The sequence below is a fragment of the Charadrius vociferus genome, unplaced genomic scaffold, assembly GCF_000708025.1.
Source record: "Charadrius vociferus isolate BGI_N301 unplaced genomic scaffold, ASM70802v2 scaffold218, whole genome shotgun sequence".
Classification (NCBI taxonomy): domain Eukaryota; kingdom Metazoa; phylum Chordata; class Aves; order Charadriiformes; family Charadriidae; genus Charadrius; species Charadrius vociferus.
In genome coordinates this window covers 3,221,968-3,240,059 of record NW_009650084.1, presented here as the reverse complement: position 1 = coordinate 3,240,059, position 18,092 = coordinate 3,221,968, and the positions used below count along the sequence as shown (strand labels likewise).

General features: G+C 39.8%; 1 protein-coding gene across 1 annotated transcript in view; it reads left to right on the top strand.

Annotated features, from left to right (window-relative positions):
• Positions 1–18,092, top strand: part of MYO16 (myosin XVI) — a 322,775-nt gene that overhangs the window by 106,462 nt on the left and 198,221 nt on the right. The window contains 2 exon segments of the mRNA XM_009892140.1: positions 11,416–11,491; positions 14,133–14,286. Of these exon segments, the coding sequence (XP_009890442.1) occupies positions 11,416–11,491; positions 14,133–14,286 (230 nt within the window).

The following is an 18,092-nucleotide window of genomic DNA, read 5'->3' as shown; positions in this document are numbered from 1 at the left end:
AGAAAATTTAATTTGCATTTGTACAGGAGGAAACTTGTAAAGAATAAAGGTGCTGCAAGCTTCCTGTTACAGTTCTCAAGTTGTAAATTAGTACACAATGTAAGTGGATTGCAAAAAAGCTTATTGCTCAAATTTTCACAGTAAATTATATAAGAAAACATTGGAGCAAAGATACATTATCCTGAGTGAACTAAGCATGTGAAAAACATCACATTCACACCTTATAATCAAAACCTGGTTTGCAGAGACATCTTGATAATGGCAAACCCAGTTTTATTTAGGATGGGTTTCTTAAGTACAAAGTCAAAGCTGTGTCCTGTCTAATGTGAAGAATCACCTTTAGAGTGCAATTCACACAAGTCTAGGAGGTGCATTTAAAGTAGGTGGGATGAATCATTACTTAGAGGTCTCACCCTCCCTGATTATAGAGGTCATGGGCAACTAGCATATGTTAGAAGTCTAACTTGAACATTTTAAAATTTAACAGGAGGAACCCAGACCAAAGTGTAGGGCAAAGGGGCCAAAGGATGTGTCAGCTGCCCACTGGATGTGCTGGGTGTCCCCAGTTGTCATGAAGGGCACATGGAGTTGATGCCTTACTTACTCTTAGACAGTGTAAAGCTTCACAGAAAGAATCCTACAGAGGGATTAGAGTTAAATACTTTCAATAATACCTATCTTATCAAAAGCAAAACGTAGCAGGAAGGTGTTGCATTGTTTCCAAAGAGGGAATAAGTAAAAGTTTTAAGTGCCAGTATGCGTTATCTGATGTTAAAAAAAGATTATTTGTACCTCTCCTTACATATATTTGTAAAGAAAAGCAGTCTCATGGATAAATTTACCATCTAAAATTTGCTAGAACGGTATTAGTCAAAATACTGAAAAAAAGCTTGGGTGAATGATAAATGAATTGTCCTATTAGTGCCACTCTGTGTAGATCCAGAGTAGAACATCTTTCTTGCGTAAGAGTAGAGGATATTACTAGTGAGTTTGAGGGTTATGTATAGGAGGATGTGGCTACTGAGTACAGAATAAGGCAACAGAGGCTACTGCCTAAAGGTCAATCTCTCTTTAAGATGAGGCTCTGCTTTGCAGGAACAGATTAGGTTACCAGTGAACGCAACAAACTATTAATTGAAATACTACCAGCTGCAAACATTAAAAAATAATTGTAATAGCATTAAAAAATAGGCATATTCTGAAGGAAGGTTATTCTGAATTTCTACCACTATTGTCATTTTCACCTCTGTAACTAAAAGCAAGTTTTTATTTTTAATGCACGTTGAGATTCTAACATTATACCAAATGGATATTACTGAGGTATTAAGGTCAGAGTTGCTTACCTTAATAACTTTACTGTAATAAAAAGATGGAATACAATAACCTCTTTGACACACATGCAAATCTGCATCAGTGACACAAAAACCTGTTCAAAATAAGATTATGAGGGCAGCAAAACAAGCCTCAAGAAATTAGAATATGCCAGGGTTGCCCACATAACTTTAATAGAGCCTTTGGGGAATATACATTATTAATACTGTTAATGATGGCAGTTTGAACTCTCTTGTCTCACTCATGTACAGCATGGAGAGTGCTGGTATATATGTGTCTTCTGCCTGTGCACACCAGAGTGGGGCACACATCGTCACTTAGGGTTACCACACTGCCCGTGCTGGCAGTGATACCAACTGTGGAAGGGCAACTTGTATTTCTCATGCTGGCCCCTTAATTTGAATTTAGCACAACAATCACTTTGTGAACAGCTCGTAATCTGGCGCGGGTAGTGCTGTCCCCGCTGGACATCTTCCAGGCTGCTCTGATCAGGAGAGCCCACACTCACCCTCCCCGTGGTGGGAATAGGCTGTAGCTTTGCCGTTTGCCTTGGGTACTTTGGCACAGTTCCCAGGCACAAGCTGTTTCTTTGTTGTTTATCACAGAAATGTCACCTTTCAAACCAGCTGTCGGAGACATGCAGGTCAGAGCTGACTCCCCAGTAGCTTAAACACTACCTCTCCCAAAATTTCATCCTTGGGGGATGCTGCCTATGTCTAAACTGTTAAATTGCTAAATAAAAGAAGGCTAGGGATTAAGCCGATCAACAGCCTGGCTCACATTCATATTGTTTAGAGCTAGTTTCCTCTGTAGGAGATTAGTCTTGTTTGTAGAGAGGTGGTTGGAGTGGTCCAAAGTAGAGTCAGGGACAGAGCTAACAGTTAAGTAGTGTGGATTATAAGGGGTACTTAAGCTTGCTCCATTGCACTCTCTTAGCGAGACAGATTTAGCCTCTGGCTTTGAGGTTTAACAGTTTCATGATGTCAAAAAAAAAAAAAAAAAAAAAGGATAACTAAATTGAACTGCTGCCTGTACCTTTCCAAGAGCAACTCCTGCACTAGCAAGGATTTCTTCCCATCAATAAACTGGAAATATCCCAAATAAGTGAAAGTTGTTTAGAGAGCTCAGATCCCAACCTCATGTTTCTTAGCATGTTATATACATCCTGTGCCACTTTCAAAATTTATGTGTGAAATTGCCATTCTGTATGTATATTCTCCCTTAACACACATTCAGTTGGCTTCTTTGCTCAGACTGAATCATACGCCCCCGCCAAGTTAGTTCATCCAAACATGTTTCTTTCAGAGCGTAGAAGAGACTCTGCGCTTCTTGCTGAAGTCTGAGAGAACACACCTTCCTACTATGTGATCTAATTTGCTCATTGTTACCAAAACACATTAGTCATTTGACTCAACTGTGAACTGTAGTTTCAATTTCTTTTCTTTAAGTGCATGTTGAACTCGAAATAGAAAAAAAATCCACATCCATCATTTGAATATGCTCCAATGTAGACGGGATATCTAAACTCATTGTTGGAAATGATATTTAGTCTCCTGCAAGTTTGGTCATTGCCATAGCAGTTCCTTTGAATGCAGTTTCTGGACTTCTGCAAACACATTCCACAAATGTTTTCAATGAGAAGAGCCTAAAGAAGGGGGTACTTGTTCAGTATTTAAAAAAGAATAGAGTATAGTTGCTCAGGGAATACATATTTTCCCTGTCAAGCAGTTAGAATCTTTCATTTATGGTCAGAAAATCCTCTAGAGAATGTTTTATCCAGACATATCTCTCCCTCTTTTCTTTAGTCTTTTTGTTCATCTTTGGCATGTGTGATTGTACTCAGGTAGAAGAGCACCATTTCCCTTCAGATCAAATTACACTCATTTTCCTCAAGCAGAGAGACCACTTTGGGATTTCTGCCTGTGATATCTTTCTTTCACTCTCAATATATTCAGAAGGTTTTTATAAATTATTCAAATGCTAATCATGGGTACAGAACACTAAGGGAAGAAAAGCTAGATTCACACAATACCAAATGATAAGAAAATAGATTTACAAGTTTGAGCTTCATATACAGACTAGGGATAACCCCAATTTACAAAATTACTGTAAAATTCATGTATGTTTTTAAAGCTGAGATGTGCACAGAGTACGCTATATACTTATTTGGTTATTGGAGGATCTCAGTGATCAATATAAATTTCATTTTCCTTGAAATACCAGCTATAGTAACTTTATTTCATGCGCAAGAGGCATATACGAAAAAGAAGCCTAATAAGACTCTTCAGGTACAAACTTTGAGAAGTGCCAGATTTATGATTCTCTCTGTAGTATTAATATATAACTTGTAGAAACATAACTTATAAGCATCTTTAATCACAAGATCACATAATATTTTTCCCCAATTAATTTTGGTTTTTTTCTCTAATTTCCTGGTGGATTGAAAAATAGAAATGTAGGTTATCAGTCTTGAAGTAAAGGCTGCTGAAGGATTTACTTCAGCTGTAGAAAAGCTTTTAGGTAACATTTGTCACTTGCTTAGATAGCTGAGAACGGTATTAGGTTGTCCTTCTTTACTTGAACTATTCCAGAGGTTTAAAAGGCATACTCTTGGGCCATATAGGTTAAACATGCTGACTGCAGAAAGGTAGTGGTGACACTTGGGGAACCTGGGTTCCATTCCAAGCTCTGTGTATGTATGAACAGACACAATCTTTACAGTTCATTCCTCCCACACGTAACCTTATTTGTCCCATTGCCTCCAGTCTGTTCCATTCTTGTCTTTATTCTGTTGCTTTATTGTCCCATTCATTTGCCTGGCTTCATGTCCTTCCCATACACATTTTATCCCAACCCTAATTTCCTTGCACAGCCATTTTCTGCCCCTCCTCCTCCCCCTGGTTCTCTTCCAAGCTTTCTCTTTTCTCTACTTTGGCTTCATGCCAACCTTCCTGCCCTTCTGTTATACTTATCCCTTTTCCCCACTTGCTCACAGTCCCAATCTTCCTTGTCCAACCTCAGTGTTTTTTCCTCACCATGTCACTTTCTTCTTCCTTTTTCTGCTTAGTCTGTCTCTACCTACATCCTGGCTCCTCGCCACGTCTCTCTTCTTCCCTTTCACTTCATTTCATGCTGGTAGTTCCAAAGCCCAGCATTTTATCCATGCTCTGTTCTATTTTTTCCCTTTCACTCTTTCTACCCTGCTGCTAGTCTCATTCCTGCAACCTACTTTTTCTAATCTGTTCCACTTTGCTGACCACAGGTGGTTATGGTCCCCTTTTTTCTGCAGTCAAATAGAAAAAATATCTTCCTCATCTATATTGTATTAAGAAGGGAGATCTATAATGAGTTTCAGACATCATTTCCTGTGTCTAGAGCAGTACTATGGATGAGATTTGCAATGGCAGGGAAAATGCTCTTTAGCTTCTGAATGATACTGCTCTTATTTTGGGGTTTACATATGAGACTTTGGCTTTAGGGGAGACTCAGTCTTGGGGAACAAATATATGATCATCAAAACTCAATTCACAGTAATTCTAATAGTTTAATAGTTACCTTACTTCCAAATGTTGGAAGTCTCTGTCTTGGGATTTGCTTTTGTTTGTTTCACTCCCCAGTAGCTTAAGTGAATACAGGTCCCTAACCTGCACTTTGTGTCTTAATGTCCCTGATGTTTAGTGAAGTGCTGATTATCACCCCATTCCATTAAGTACATGTCTCCAGTGTTATTCTAAGCAGTTTTTTACTTGCTGACTTATCTGATCTTATTTATTCCATGTGCTGAATATATGGCTAGCATGGAGTTACAGCACTTCTGTGACAGAATCTTAGTAATGATAATAATAATAGTAATAAAAAAAAAATTGAAACTACTTCCCTGATTTATATGTTCTTATTGCAAATCTCTTAAACATCCAAGTGGATGTTTAAAAAAGAGCCACTGCTACTGGTTAGGCTAGCATTTAGGCCTACAATGGATAATATTAGCAAAGGTGGGCTCTTTGACTTATCCATTATAATCTAAAAACTGTCTTGTAAGCGTCTGGTGGCTATGATTTTTTCAAAAGTTTGAAACTTGGCTAAGTTTTGACAATTTTCCAAACAGACATAGGAATATTCTCAGCCCACAGAATTCATCCTCTGCCAGATACAAAGTCTTCACATCATACAAATATTGGAGCTCACAAGGGTCGAGCAATATATTTTCCCACACTCTGCTCCCCAAAGTGCTTCATTTTTGGTTGATTTATTTTTCTGCCTAATTTAAAAAAAAATAAAAAATCATAAGCATTCACAGGCAGCAATCCTCGCAAACTGCCTAACAAAAATCACAGTGAAGGAAACACACATTTTTCCAACCCAATGAATTATTGCCTTATGAGCAATTGAAAACTGGGTCTTGTGAGTACAGATGTAGGTCATCTTACTCAGTGGTGAAGACTGCTGATAACAGTGTAACCAGTGGTATTTCATGTGTTCTGCCTAGGGTTTTGTTGTGTTCAGTGAATAAACACTTTAGATATTAAAATAATACTTGGGAATTTCACTATGTTTCACACAATAGTGTTAGATTGGTGGTCCAAGATAGTACTGATTTTGATCTAACATTGTTGATCATTGTCCTACATCTGTGTCAGGGCAATCCCAAGCACAAATACAGGCTCGATGGGGAATGGCTGGAGAGCAGCCCTGAGGAGAAGAACCTGGGCGTGCTGGTTGACCAGAAGCTCAGCATGAGCCAGCAATGTGCAATCGCAGCCCAGAAGGCCAACCGTATCCTGGGCTGCATCAAAAGAAGTGTGGCCAGCAGGTCAAGAGAGGTGATTCTGCCCCTCTACTCCACTCTCGTGAGACCCCACCTGGAGTACTGCATCCAGCTCTGGAGTCCTCAACATAAGAAAGACATGGACCTGCTGGAGCGTGTCCAGAGGAGAACCACGAGGATGATCCGAGGGCTGGAGTACCTCTCCTATGAGGAGAGGCTGAGAGAGCTGGGGCTCTTCAGCCTGGAAAAGAGAAGGCTCCAGGGAGATGTTATTGCAGCCTTCCAGTACCTAAAGGGGGCCTACAGGAGAGCTGGGGAGGGACTTTTTACTAGGGCATGTAGTGACAGGACGAGGGGGAATGACTATAAACTGGAAGAGGGCAGGTTTAGATTAAACATTAGGAAGAAGTTTTTCACTTTAAGGGTGGTAAGGCACTGGACCAGGTTGCCCAGAGAGGTTGTTGAGGTGCCGTCCCTGGAGGTGTTCAAGGCCAGGCTGGACGTGGCCTTGGGCAACCTGGTCTAGTGGGAGGTGTCCTTGCCCATGGCAGCGATGTTGGAACTCGATGATCTTCAAGGTCCTTTGCAACCTAAACCATTCTATGATTCTATGATTCTGTGATGCACTAGTTTCCTATTATGTGGCTTTGTCTCAATGTGCTGGGAACCATATCAAGAGAAAATGGAGTGGGAACCTAAGAAGTGATAGCATGTAGAAGGAAATTGCAGGAAGAGATTGGGGAGGCCTTAGTGAAAGAGAACCGAGGAATGGATGTCAAGAAGGAAAAGAAAAAAAAGGATTGTCCCAAAAAAGGCATAAGAGCACCAATAAAAGGGTAGAAGAAAATAAGTTGGGGTGATACGTGTAAGGAGCTGGAAGTCTCAGATACAGGAAATAGAGAAAAAAGGGCCTGAGGAATAAGAAATGATGGAGGTGTGTGAATAAAAGATGGATGGTGAACCAAGTCACTAAGGATAGTAGGAAGTGTGCAACTTTGAAACAGAAAGAGAGGAGTAGAAAGATATGTTGGTTTTGACAGGGAAGAAAAGTGAAGGACTGAAGGAATTTTCTGCTGGGAGTATGTGCAAATTGGATGATGCATATTCATTGCTGTCCAGAGTAGCACATCAGGGCATTTGCATAAAACCTCCAGCTTTCTGAATTTACAACTTAGGCAGGCACCTCTCTGATGGTAAAGAAAAGGGAATAAATGATCTGAGGTAGTGGCACTGGGACTTGGATAATAATTCAAGGGTTCAAAGCTCAGCCAGAGCCAGCAGCTTATCCTTTGCCGTTGCTGGCACAGATCTAGTGTCCAGTGCATTGCTTTGGAGGAAAATATCTGACCGTACAGGAGTAAGGCACTTTTCAGGAGTACTGATTCTGCTCCCCAGCTAATTCACTAGCAGTAAAACTAACATGGCTTGAGAACAGTTTGGAGCTGCCTTTGCAGCCTCAAGTGCGTAAGGAGATTCTTGATATCACTCCTTTATGTCCCGTATTTCCTACCCTGTTACTGGCAACAGGCCTCACAGTCTGTCATCTGGCCAGCACTGGTGCTTCTAAGCCTGTGGTTTATGAAACTGAGCGTTGGGCTTTCTCTGCTAGCATTTAATGTGTGGTAAAATTTGGCCCATTTTTTGGCCAGGCGAAATTGTATTTGAAGGATTTATAATGTGCCTATTGCCATAAATTTATTTATGCTGCCTTTTTTTTCCCTTACAGCTTTTTATTTTCAGTGTTGCACTCCACGTTTCATTAGGTTTAAAGAACTGTTCAATTCCTGTGCTCCCATGTCCAGTCAGTGTCTCGTCTGTTCCTCTGTGCACTAGTTCCTTAGATCATAAGTGTCACTCCCATTAATGTGAATTGTACTTCATTTCTTTGTAATAATTCCTCTGAGGACTAACACTCAGGTTCACTGTAGGGAGACTGCTTTTTTTTTGGGGGGTGGGGAGGGGCAGAAATCCCACAGCTCTTTTAGTGTAACTGTGGTGGTCTGTCTGCACATCTAGTCATGCATTCTGTCTTGATTGATTCTGATGGAGAATAAATGATCTTTTTTGTAAAAGCTGTAGGCGGCCTTTTCCACATTACACAGAATCACAGAACGTTTGAGGTTGAAAGGGACCTCTGGAGGTCATCTAGTTCAGCTCCCCTAGTCAAGCAGGGCCACCTACAGCAGGCTGCCCAGGACCACGTTCAAACAGCTTTTGAATGTCTCCAAGGATGGAGACTCCAAAACCTCACTGGGCAACCTGTGCCAGTGCTCAGTCACCCTCACAGTATAAAAGTGTTTCCTGATGTTCAAACAGAAAATCTTGTGTTTCAGTTTGTGCCTGTTGCCTCTGATCTGGCTACTGGAGACCAATGAAAAGAGCTTGGCTCTGTCCTCTTTGCACCCTCCCTTCAGGTAGATACACACATGACTGTGATTCCACCGAGCCTTCTCTTCTCCAGGTTGAAAACTCCCAGCTCTCTCAGCCTTTCCTCACATGTGAGGTACTCCAGTCCCATAATCATCTTAGTGTCCTTTTGCTGGACTCTCTCCAATATATTCATGTCTCTCTTGTACTGAGGAGCCCAAAACTGGGCGTGGTACACCAGGTGTGGCCTCACCAGCGTTTAGAGGGGAAGGATCTCCTCTCTTGACCTAATGGCATCTCTCCTTCTAATCTGTCTTAGGATACCATTGACCATCTTTGTGGCTAAAGAACATTGCTGGCTCATGTTCAACTTGAGGTCTACTAGAACCCCAAGGTCCTTTACTGCAAAGCTCCTTTCCATCTGGGCAGCCCTGAGCATGTCCTGGTGCCTGGAGTTGTTCCTCCCCAGGTGCAGGACTTTGCACTTCTTGTTGAACATCATGAGTTTCCCATCAGCCCATTTCTCCAGTCTGTCAAGATCCCTTTGTGTGGCAGCACAACCCTCTGGCATATCAGCCACTCCTCCCAGTTTGGTGTCATCATCCAGATCGTTAATAAAGATGTTGAACAGGATTGGATCCAATACTGATCCCTGGCATACACTGCTAATTACCAGCCTCCACCTAGACTTGCCACTGATCACCATCCTCTGGGCCCAGCCATTGAGCTGTTCTTCAATCTACCTGAATGGTGGAATGGCAGCACCTTACCTGTTTTTCTGTTTGTGAAGCTTCACATCAAAACAGGCTGTGAATGGAGGTTTACAATGTAGTTTTGCAGATATTTTAAGACTTCCTCACTAGTATAAGGTGCAGCCTAGCAAAAGCACAGAAATAGGTATTTGAAAATGTATCACAGACCAATGTGAGGTGGGATCTGGAATCTGAATGAATTGGTAAAGCAAGAAGGGTCTCTGAAGGCCTTTGAAAATTAGGGCAAGCAGCTTTGGACTTGATGAAAAACCTTCTGGCTTTTTCATTTGTATGAATTGGCAAAGGCAACACTGGAAAATAAGAATCAAAACATATATTGCCGTTTTATTCTTAGGGTCTACGATATATTATTGCAATTTCTCTTAAAAAAGTCATATCTACTTTATTTGTAACTCTGCATTGAAATACCTTTGGATAATGGTAATTTCCTGCAGTTATTCTACAAATATTTCTACTGTTAGGCTCAGTTCTGAAGATCTGGCAATTAGATTTTAAAATACTCCTTCTAAAACATAAGTGAATGAGGTTAAAACTAACACAGACAAGTTTGCATATCCAAAAGCAGGTAATTGAAATTAGCAGTGACCTGAATACCTACATCTTGGTGATGTGCATCAAGGATTTCCAGGAGGAGTTATTTCTTTGGCAGCAGGAAGCATTGACATTGCAGCATGGACTTCTTGCGGCATAAATTCAGAACTTTGGTAACCCAAAAAGACGTGTTTTATTACTAAACTGAAAGTGAATTTAACCCCCCCCTTCCTTGGATATAACCACTACCACTTTTCAGAATGGCTGTTAACGAGATTATGCAGCTGCTGCTGATTTAGTCAGCTCAATGACTAAGCATGCTCCATATTTTCATAATGAAAAAACACAGATATATGGGTTGAGGGTTCTTAGTTGAAATCAGGGCTAATCGGATTTGGAAATAAACCTTTTATAGCTTCCTCCCTGCTTCCACAGTTTGCGGTTGTTTTTTTTTTTGCTCTTACTGCCAGAATGGAAAACCAGCATTAGAAAGCTGACAAGAGCAAGATCTTTTTATTTTTATAGAAATTTGCAACAAGATTTTCCTGTTTTTCTGTGATTAGAAGTTTGGGGATTTTTTTGCATTTAGCTGATTCCTCCTTATCATGGTATTTTGTAGTGAGTTGCTCCTGTATACTGAATCCATATAGAATTTTATTATTTTTATTGTGTTGATTTCTTTCCCTTTTAGCCTTTATTTATTTATTGCTTGTTTTTATGCCAAATTACTTTTTTTCCCTTAGCTGCCTTCCAATTCAGGTCTCATTTATCTGTAGCTCTCTTCTGCTCTGAAGAATCCTTTCTTTTCTGCACAGCTTATTTTCCCCTGTGCTCATCCTGGCCTCCCCTGTTGGTTAAATTTACATTATAAATTCTCTTTGGTTTAGCATATATCCAAAAGTGCAAACAGTTCTCTCATTTACTTGAGCTCTATATTTTTTGCTCTTTGTGCAGTTTCTTACTTCTTTCTCACCAACCAATTTATCAGGGTAGACATACTACAGCCTTTGATGGAGAACTATCTCTAGAGACTTCAGTGCAGCAATAGAACTCCTCGCTAAAAACAGTTGCTTGCAGCATTCTTGCAGGAATTGAAAAATATGTTTTAGACTTTTTCATTATGTGATACTCTATCCTACTCTACTGTACTATAATTGCTACCATTACTAATACCTTAAATGGATTTAGTAAACGTAAGATAAATGTGCCAATTTCTACTACTGACAGAGAACAGAATTACTTTCATGATGGCTGTGAGGGAGATCCCTTTGGCAGTGATGGTACACAGTTGTTGAATTAGTCAGGCATAAAGAAATATTTGTGATCTAAGACATGACAGGTGGTGATGGAGGGTTAGCTTTTTTCCATACTGATGCAGATTTCTTTACATGTGTAAGGATGAAGGGAGACTTTGGGGGTGGAGTTATGATGAGGGTACACTGAAATCATATGAGAACTGTATCTTATTCTGCCTTTTGTGATTTATACCAATGTGTGTAGTGTCTGCAGAAGGTGGTATTTTGGAGGTGTTGCTTATGGTTTATCATAGGATTTCAGCTAGTACAGGAAGGCATGAATAAACTGACAGGTATACCGCTTCTGTCCTACTTCTGCCATTTCAAACACCTTTGGTTTTGTCCATTTTAGACCAACCTTGTGAAGCTGCTTTTGATGCACTGGGCGAATCCCAATCTTCTTAACTGCAACAATGAAAAGCCTTCAGGTAGGTGAAAATCCATGTATGGATATATGTAGTAGTTACTATGACACTGTTTTCTTTCCTTCTTGCTTTCTTACTTATACTAAAATACGGAGGTGATCAGTGATAGCCAACATGTCTTCACTAAGGGTAAATTGTGCCTCACAATTGTAGTGGCTCTCTATGATGGGATTACAGTGTCGGTGGATAAGGGAAGAGCAACTAATGTCATCTCCCTGGACTTGTGCAAAACATTTGATGCTGTCCTGCATGACATCCTTGTCTCTAAATTGGAGAGACATGGGTTTGATGGATGGACCACTTGGTGGATAAGGAAATGGCTGGACGGTCACAATCAGAGTTGTGGTCAATGGCTCAATGTCCAAGTGGGGACCAGTGGCAAGTGGTATTCCTCAGGGGTTGGTATTGGGACTGGTGCTGTTTAACATCTTTGTTGGCGACATGGACAGTGGGATTGAGTGCACCCTCAGCAAGTTTGCTGGTGACATCAAGCTGTGTGGAGTGGTTGATATGCTGGAGGGAAAGGATACCATCCAGAGGGACCTGGACAGGCTTGAGAGGTGGGCCAGCGCAAACCTCAGGACAAGTGCAAGGTCCTGCATGTGGGCTGGGGCAATCCCAAGCACAAATACAGGCTGAGTGGAGAAGAGATTGAGAGCAGTCCTGAGGAGAAGGACTTGGGTGTGTTGGTTGATGAGAAGCTCAGCATGAACTGGCAATGTGCGATCGCAGCCCAGAAAGCCAACCGTATGCTGGGCTGCATCAGAAGTGTGGCCAGCAGGTCAAGGGAGGTGATTCTGCCCATCTACTCCACTCTTGTGAGACCCCACCTGGAGTACTGTGTTCGACTCTAGGCCCCCCGACATATGAAGGACATGGACCTGTTGCAGTGGGTCCAGAGGAGGGCCATGAAGATGGTCAGAGGAATGGAACACCTCTCCTATGAGGACAGGCTGAGAGAGTTGGGGTTGTTCAGCCTGGAGAAGAGAAGGCTCTGGGGAGATCTTATTGCAGCCTTCCAGTATCTAAAGGGGGCCTGCAAGAAGGCTGGAGAGGGACTTTTTACAAGGGCATGTAGTTAACTGGCAAGGGGTAATGTTTTAAAACCGGAAGAGGGTAGATTTAGATTAGATATGAGGAAGAAATTATTGTGAGGGTGGTGAGACACTAGAACAGGTTGCCCAGAGAAGTTGTGGAGGCCCCATCCCCGGAAGTGTTCAAGGCCAGGCTGGATGGGGCTTTGAGCAACCTGGTCTAGTGGAAGGTGTCCCCAGCCACGGCAGGGGGGCTGGAGCTAGATGATCTTTAAGGTCCCTTCCAACCCAATCCATTCTATGAGTCTGTGTTTTTATGATACACACACACATATATGTGTGTGTGTGTACATGTATAGCGTGTAGAGTTATATACAGATATGCATGTGTCTATATATTTCTTTTCCTTATATTGCTGACAACTGCCAGTCATGATCATGCAGGATATCATATCAAATGATAGTATGTTTTTCCCCTTGTTGTATTCCCTGTTTATTTTTAGTTATATTTCTTCCTTGTAAGTTCTTCAGTGCCTTGGTGGTAGCTGCGTTTACACTTCCTTGGTGACTTCTTGCCGAGTTCCTTTCTGTGTCTCAACTGATGATGGTACATAGCCTCATGAATTGGAATCTCTATAGCTGTTGACTGAAAAAAAAAATTCACCATCCAGTTTTCCAGTGTGGCACCTGCTGTTTCCAAAAGAAGGCAGCACCTTCTTAGACCGGATAACAACAGGGAGCTCAAGCACTGGCTATAAAGATAACAGAGTTCTAGAATATATTAGATTGGAAGGGGATCCAGATCCACTGGTCTAACCCAGTGATCAGAGCAGGGTGAATGCAGTAATGCTAGATAGCAGTGTTGGAGAGAAGAAACATATGGTTGTTCAACCTTCTATGCATAGGATAAAATGAAGAAGGAAGCCAGTAATGTAGACAATAGAATCTTTCTGTCAAATTATGAGGAGAAAATTCCTTTGAATAATAAACTAAGATATATTATGCTTCAAATAATGTGCCACCCACAAATAACCTCACAGGGAACTTCATGACACTTAACCTCAGGAAAGTCATTTGTGGTTAGATACATGCTAGTTTGTATTTGTATAAAAGTCTGTGGACCAAACAGATCATCTAACAATACATCTAGCTAACTACATTTAGTATGTGTTTAACAGAGATGAGTTAACTATATTTCTGGTCTGCAAACGTAACTGATTTCAGCACTTCTGTATGTGCAAGACACAAATACAGTTTGTAGAAATATAGAAGGTTTGAAAAGGATTTCCGTACATTTTCATTCCGATACAGAGTTGAAAGCAGTTATGTTGCTTCTCCTGAAGTCCTATGAATTATTGAATAATAGTTCAGTTTACTGCAGAGTGAGAAAGGTTTTGAGATTTTGCAAATGACAACTTAATTCCGTACTGAATTTGATTTGCCTTTGTTTTCTCAGTAATTTCAAGTATTATTTTATGATTAATCTCTGAGCAATTCTTTTAATTTTATCTAGCTGGATGCTTAATCTTAATCTGATAAAGAGATTTGAACTGAAATGGGCTTGTATTCACTGTTTCCGTTGTCTGATATCTTCATATTCCAATGTCTTAGATGTTGCAGCTTCTGAGTTTATTGAGGAAATGCTTCTGAAAGCTGAAATTGTTTGGGAGGAAAAAATGAAAGACCCTTTGACTGTTTCTACTTTATCTCAAGAAGAGCCATATGAAGAGATCATCCATGATCTGCCCAGAATTTCCAATAAACTGTAAGTGTTTCTGTTGTTAAGAGTGATGCGCTGAGGCCAGATTATCATTTTAACTGTATTTTTCAATCTGTGAATCCCGTCTGTGTGGCATCGGAGACATTCAAGACCCATCTGGACATGGTCTTGGGCAACCGGCTCTATGTGTCCCTGCTTGGGCAGGGGGTTTGGACAAGATACCCTCTAGAGGTCCCTTCCAACCTCAACCACTCTGTGATTCTGTGTGACTTGATGAGTCAAGTAACTCATTTTGGAAATCTACTGAATCATCTTTTGTATTTGCGTCTCCCATCTCTTTTAGTCAACCTTAATTCTATAAATAGAGTAATAAAATACGTTGTTATAATTGCCAGTAAAATTATCTGAGGTTGCCGTAGCAGAATTATTAGAGGTTAAACTGTAGACCCAAACATCCTTTTATTAAGGTAGATGGGAATAATGTAGTAAAACTACCATTGCTTATGAGAAAAGCAGGGACAAGTCTTGAGAGTAAAACTACGTGCAATCACAGATAAAATGACAACAGGAGTTACAAATTTGTAGTTAGATTTATACAGCTTAAAAAAGAAAGCAAAAAAGGAAGCAAACACACGCTTAGGTAAAACACCTTTCCTCCTCCTTTCTGAAGCTCAACTTCACTCCCAGCACCTCTTCTCTTTTCCCTTGTTATTGCTGCAAGTTACACTTAATCCCTTCAGTGAAGGATTCAGGGCTCAACAGGGCAGGGTTGCAGCTCTTTCTCTCCACCGCTCCTTCCTTCTTGCTCTTCCTGTGATTTGGCATGGGTCCTCCACAAGCTGTAGTACTTTCATTGGCATACCTGCACCAGCATAGGTCCTCCAATGGTCGCAGTGCCTTCAGGGAGATACCTGCTCTGGTGTGGACCTATGCAAAGGCTGCAGTCCTACACCAGCGTGGCTCCTCCATATGCCACACAGGAAAAGATCAGGAAAGAAGCAGTGGCAGAGAGAAATAACTGAAGTCAATTTGGTAGGTGGCAGTGCCTGCTCTGCCATGGAATGCTTCCTACTCCTCTGACCTTGCTGGTCCCTTTTTTGTTTCTGTCTTTTTGTTCCCTCTTCTTCTCTCCCTGTGGCATTTTCTGCCCTTTCATGCATATGTTTTCACAGAGGTGGCACCAGCTTGGCCAATGGGCTCAGTTGTGTCCTATGGTGGGTCCATGGCAGAGCTGGCTGAAACCAGCTGTGTCCAGCATTGGCCAATGTGTGGCTTCTTCCCACAGAAGCCCCCCTGAAGCCCTCTTCTACCAAAACCTTGCAGCTTATGCCCAGTACAGTAATTTGCAGGAAATGCACTTTGCTCATTGCATTATATAAATTTTAACAGCACCTCGTTATAAAGATTTTCAAATGTGTTTGTGAGGTACCATTAATTAAAGCATTGCCACCTTATTTGAGTGTTTCTTACTGTTTTGTTAAAATATTATCATTTGTGAATAAAATGGTGGAACCTGGTCCATGAAAATTGGTGGCAGTAGAGGCCAACAAGTAGGGAGTTGGTTTTGTATTGGAGACCATATTGTCATACAACCAATATTTGTCTTTTCTTTCTATTACTATTATGAGCTTCTCTGAAAGTTGACCAAGTAAATTAGCTAAAGGACAGACTTTTACTAATGTCATGAGGTTTTTTGAAGGTTGATCAATGCAGCAAACCTAAGGTCTGTTATGGAAAGTTTTGCCAGTTTTAATTTTAATGGTACAATCAGAAGAAATTCTTTTACTCCACTGGCAAAAGTACCTGCACCAGAATACATTAATATTATAGTTTAGGAAATTAAATTGCCTATATCTGTTTAAAGGTGATATTAGGCTTGTTATTTGGTTGCAATGATCACCGCTGCAGTTCTAGTTTAGTACATCTACCAGTAGAAATTTTATCATTGAAATAGTCCCTAAACACACAAATAGTGCAGTCATCTAGGTAGTAATAAATACTAAAAAATTAGGAATTTATAATCCAAGTAATGCTAACTTAACCACACTATATATTTTCTCATATGTATCTAAGTAAGTAAATATTAATTATAGTAAGGGATGTGTTTCAAAATCAACACAATAATGTGAAATAAAGCATACATAGATGTGTTTGAGACAACAAGGCAGAAAAGAGATAACCTTTTTCTTCTTGCAGAGCATTTCTGTTTAACCATTTATGTAGCAACTTGCATTTCAATTATTCTAGTGGTTTCAAACACTCTTGAGTGTTTAATCCATTCTAAAGTGTCTTTAAAAACTTTAAAAAGTTTTTAGACTGAAATTTCAGATTATGCTGTTTACAGATGTTGACTGGCTTAGAAATTCTTTGGAGGATCTCAGAATTGCTTGTGGAAGGATCACAGTAACAGAAGTTCTCTCCAGCAAAAGCTATAAGCTCAAAGAGCCCATGAAAATTACATTGCAGAATCCGCCTTTTATATCATCTTTCTACCAAGTTATAAGCTGCCATAATGATTCAAATATTGATGATAAAACTGCCAATTATTTGATTGTCAGCTTCCAGTATTTTATATGACTTTTTTTTTTTTTCTTAAAAAACAAGGACATGCTAGAGGATGGCAAATTATAGAAAACCATCTTAGTTTATCTAAAAGAAAAAACCTACACAGAATTTCAAATTAATTCCATACATGATCGCTTATACGCCTAAAAATTAAGATGGCTATTCCTCCATTTAACATGCAAGATTTTTTCCCAGTTAGCAACAGTCCTCCCATGTTCAAATAAAATTATCCCAATTGTCCCTCCTGTCTATTATGCAACATTATTTTGGTTTAAGTCTCCCTTTGTGGCTAATTATCTATTAATTATCCATTAATTTTCAGAAAGAAGGCAGGTCATGCTAATCCACTTGCCTACATTAACATAAAATCTTCTCTTGTGCTGTTCTATAGTTCAATTTTCAATGGCATTGCTTGACTTGTGACTAATAGAAATACATATGAATATTGAGAGAAATATTTTTCTGAAGAGCTGCTGTTTTCTGAAAACATTCTATTTCTGTTTATTTTGCACAATGTCTTCTTTAACCTGAGTCCTAATGAATTGTTGGAGTAATTTTAATATGTTTTTCTTTCTTGTACACATTCACATTTTTGTTGTAATAAGAATTATATTTCAGCATTGCCATCATGTAAAGTCTTATTAATATCTCACAAATGCACATAATTTATAGGCTATTCTCCTGTACATCAATACATGCAACACGCCTGTGAAGTCATGTTATTATTGTCTTCTTAAGTTCAAAATGCATCTGTGGAAACAGTAGGCACCTTTTTTTCTCAACTTTTCTGTGATTTACAACCTACTTCTCTTTTGTGACACCTGAAAACTTTATTTGGTTGTAAGGAGTTTACAGCTGAATTTTAAGAAGTGTTTCTAATGTGTGTTGTATAGTTAATACAAAAATGATAAGACTAAATGGATAAGGTTTAAATTCACAGCAAAAAAAAATCCTGGATCTTCACAATTTAAAACAGACATCACATGAATAATAAAAAGTTACAAGTGGCAGTGCTTCAGTTTTTAATATTTGAATTCATTTGGCTTATGCTTTTCTTTAAATCTTCCTTCTCTTTGTCTGTGATTAGATCTTAAAATTCAGACCAAAGGAATTTGAGCAGGTTTGGACAATAGCAAAAGACTACTCAACCCCAAAATTTTATATTTAATTGTTTTGTTTAATTCTGAGTCTGGGTAAAATGTGCATTAGTATTAGTAATTTCTGCTTGTGAGTGTCACAGCTATTTCATTTCTTCTACCATCTAATAAGTCATATCTCTTATTCTA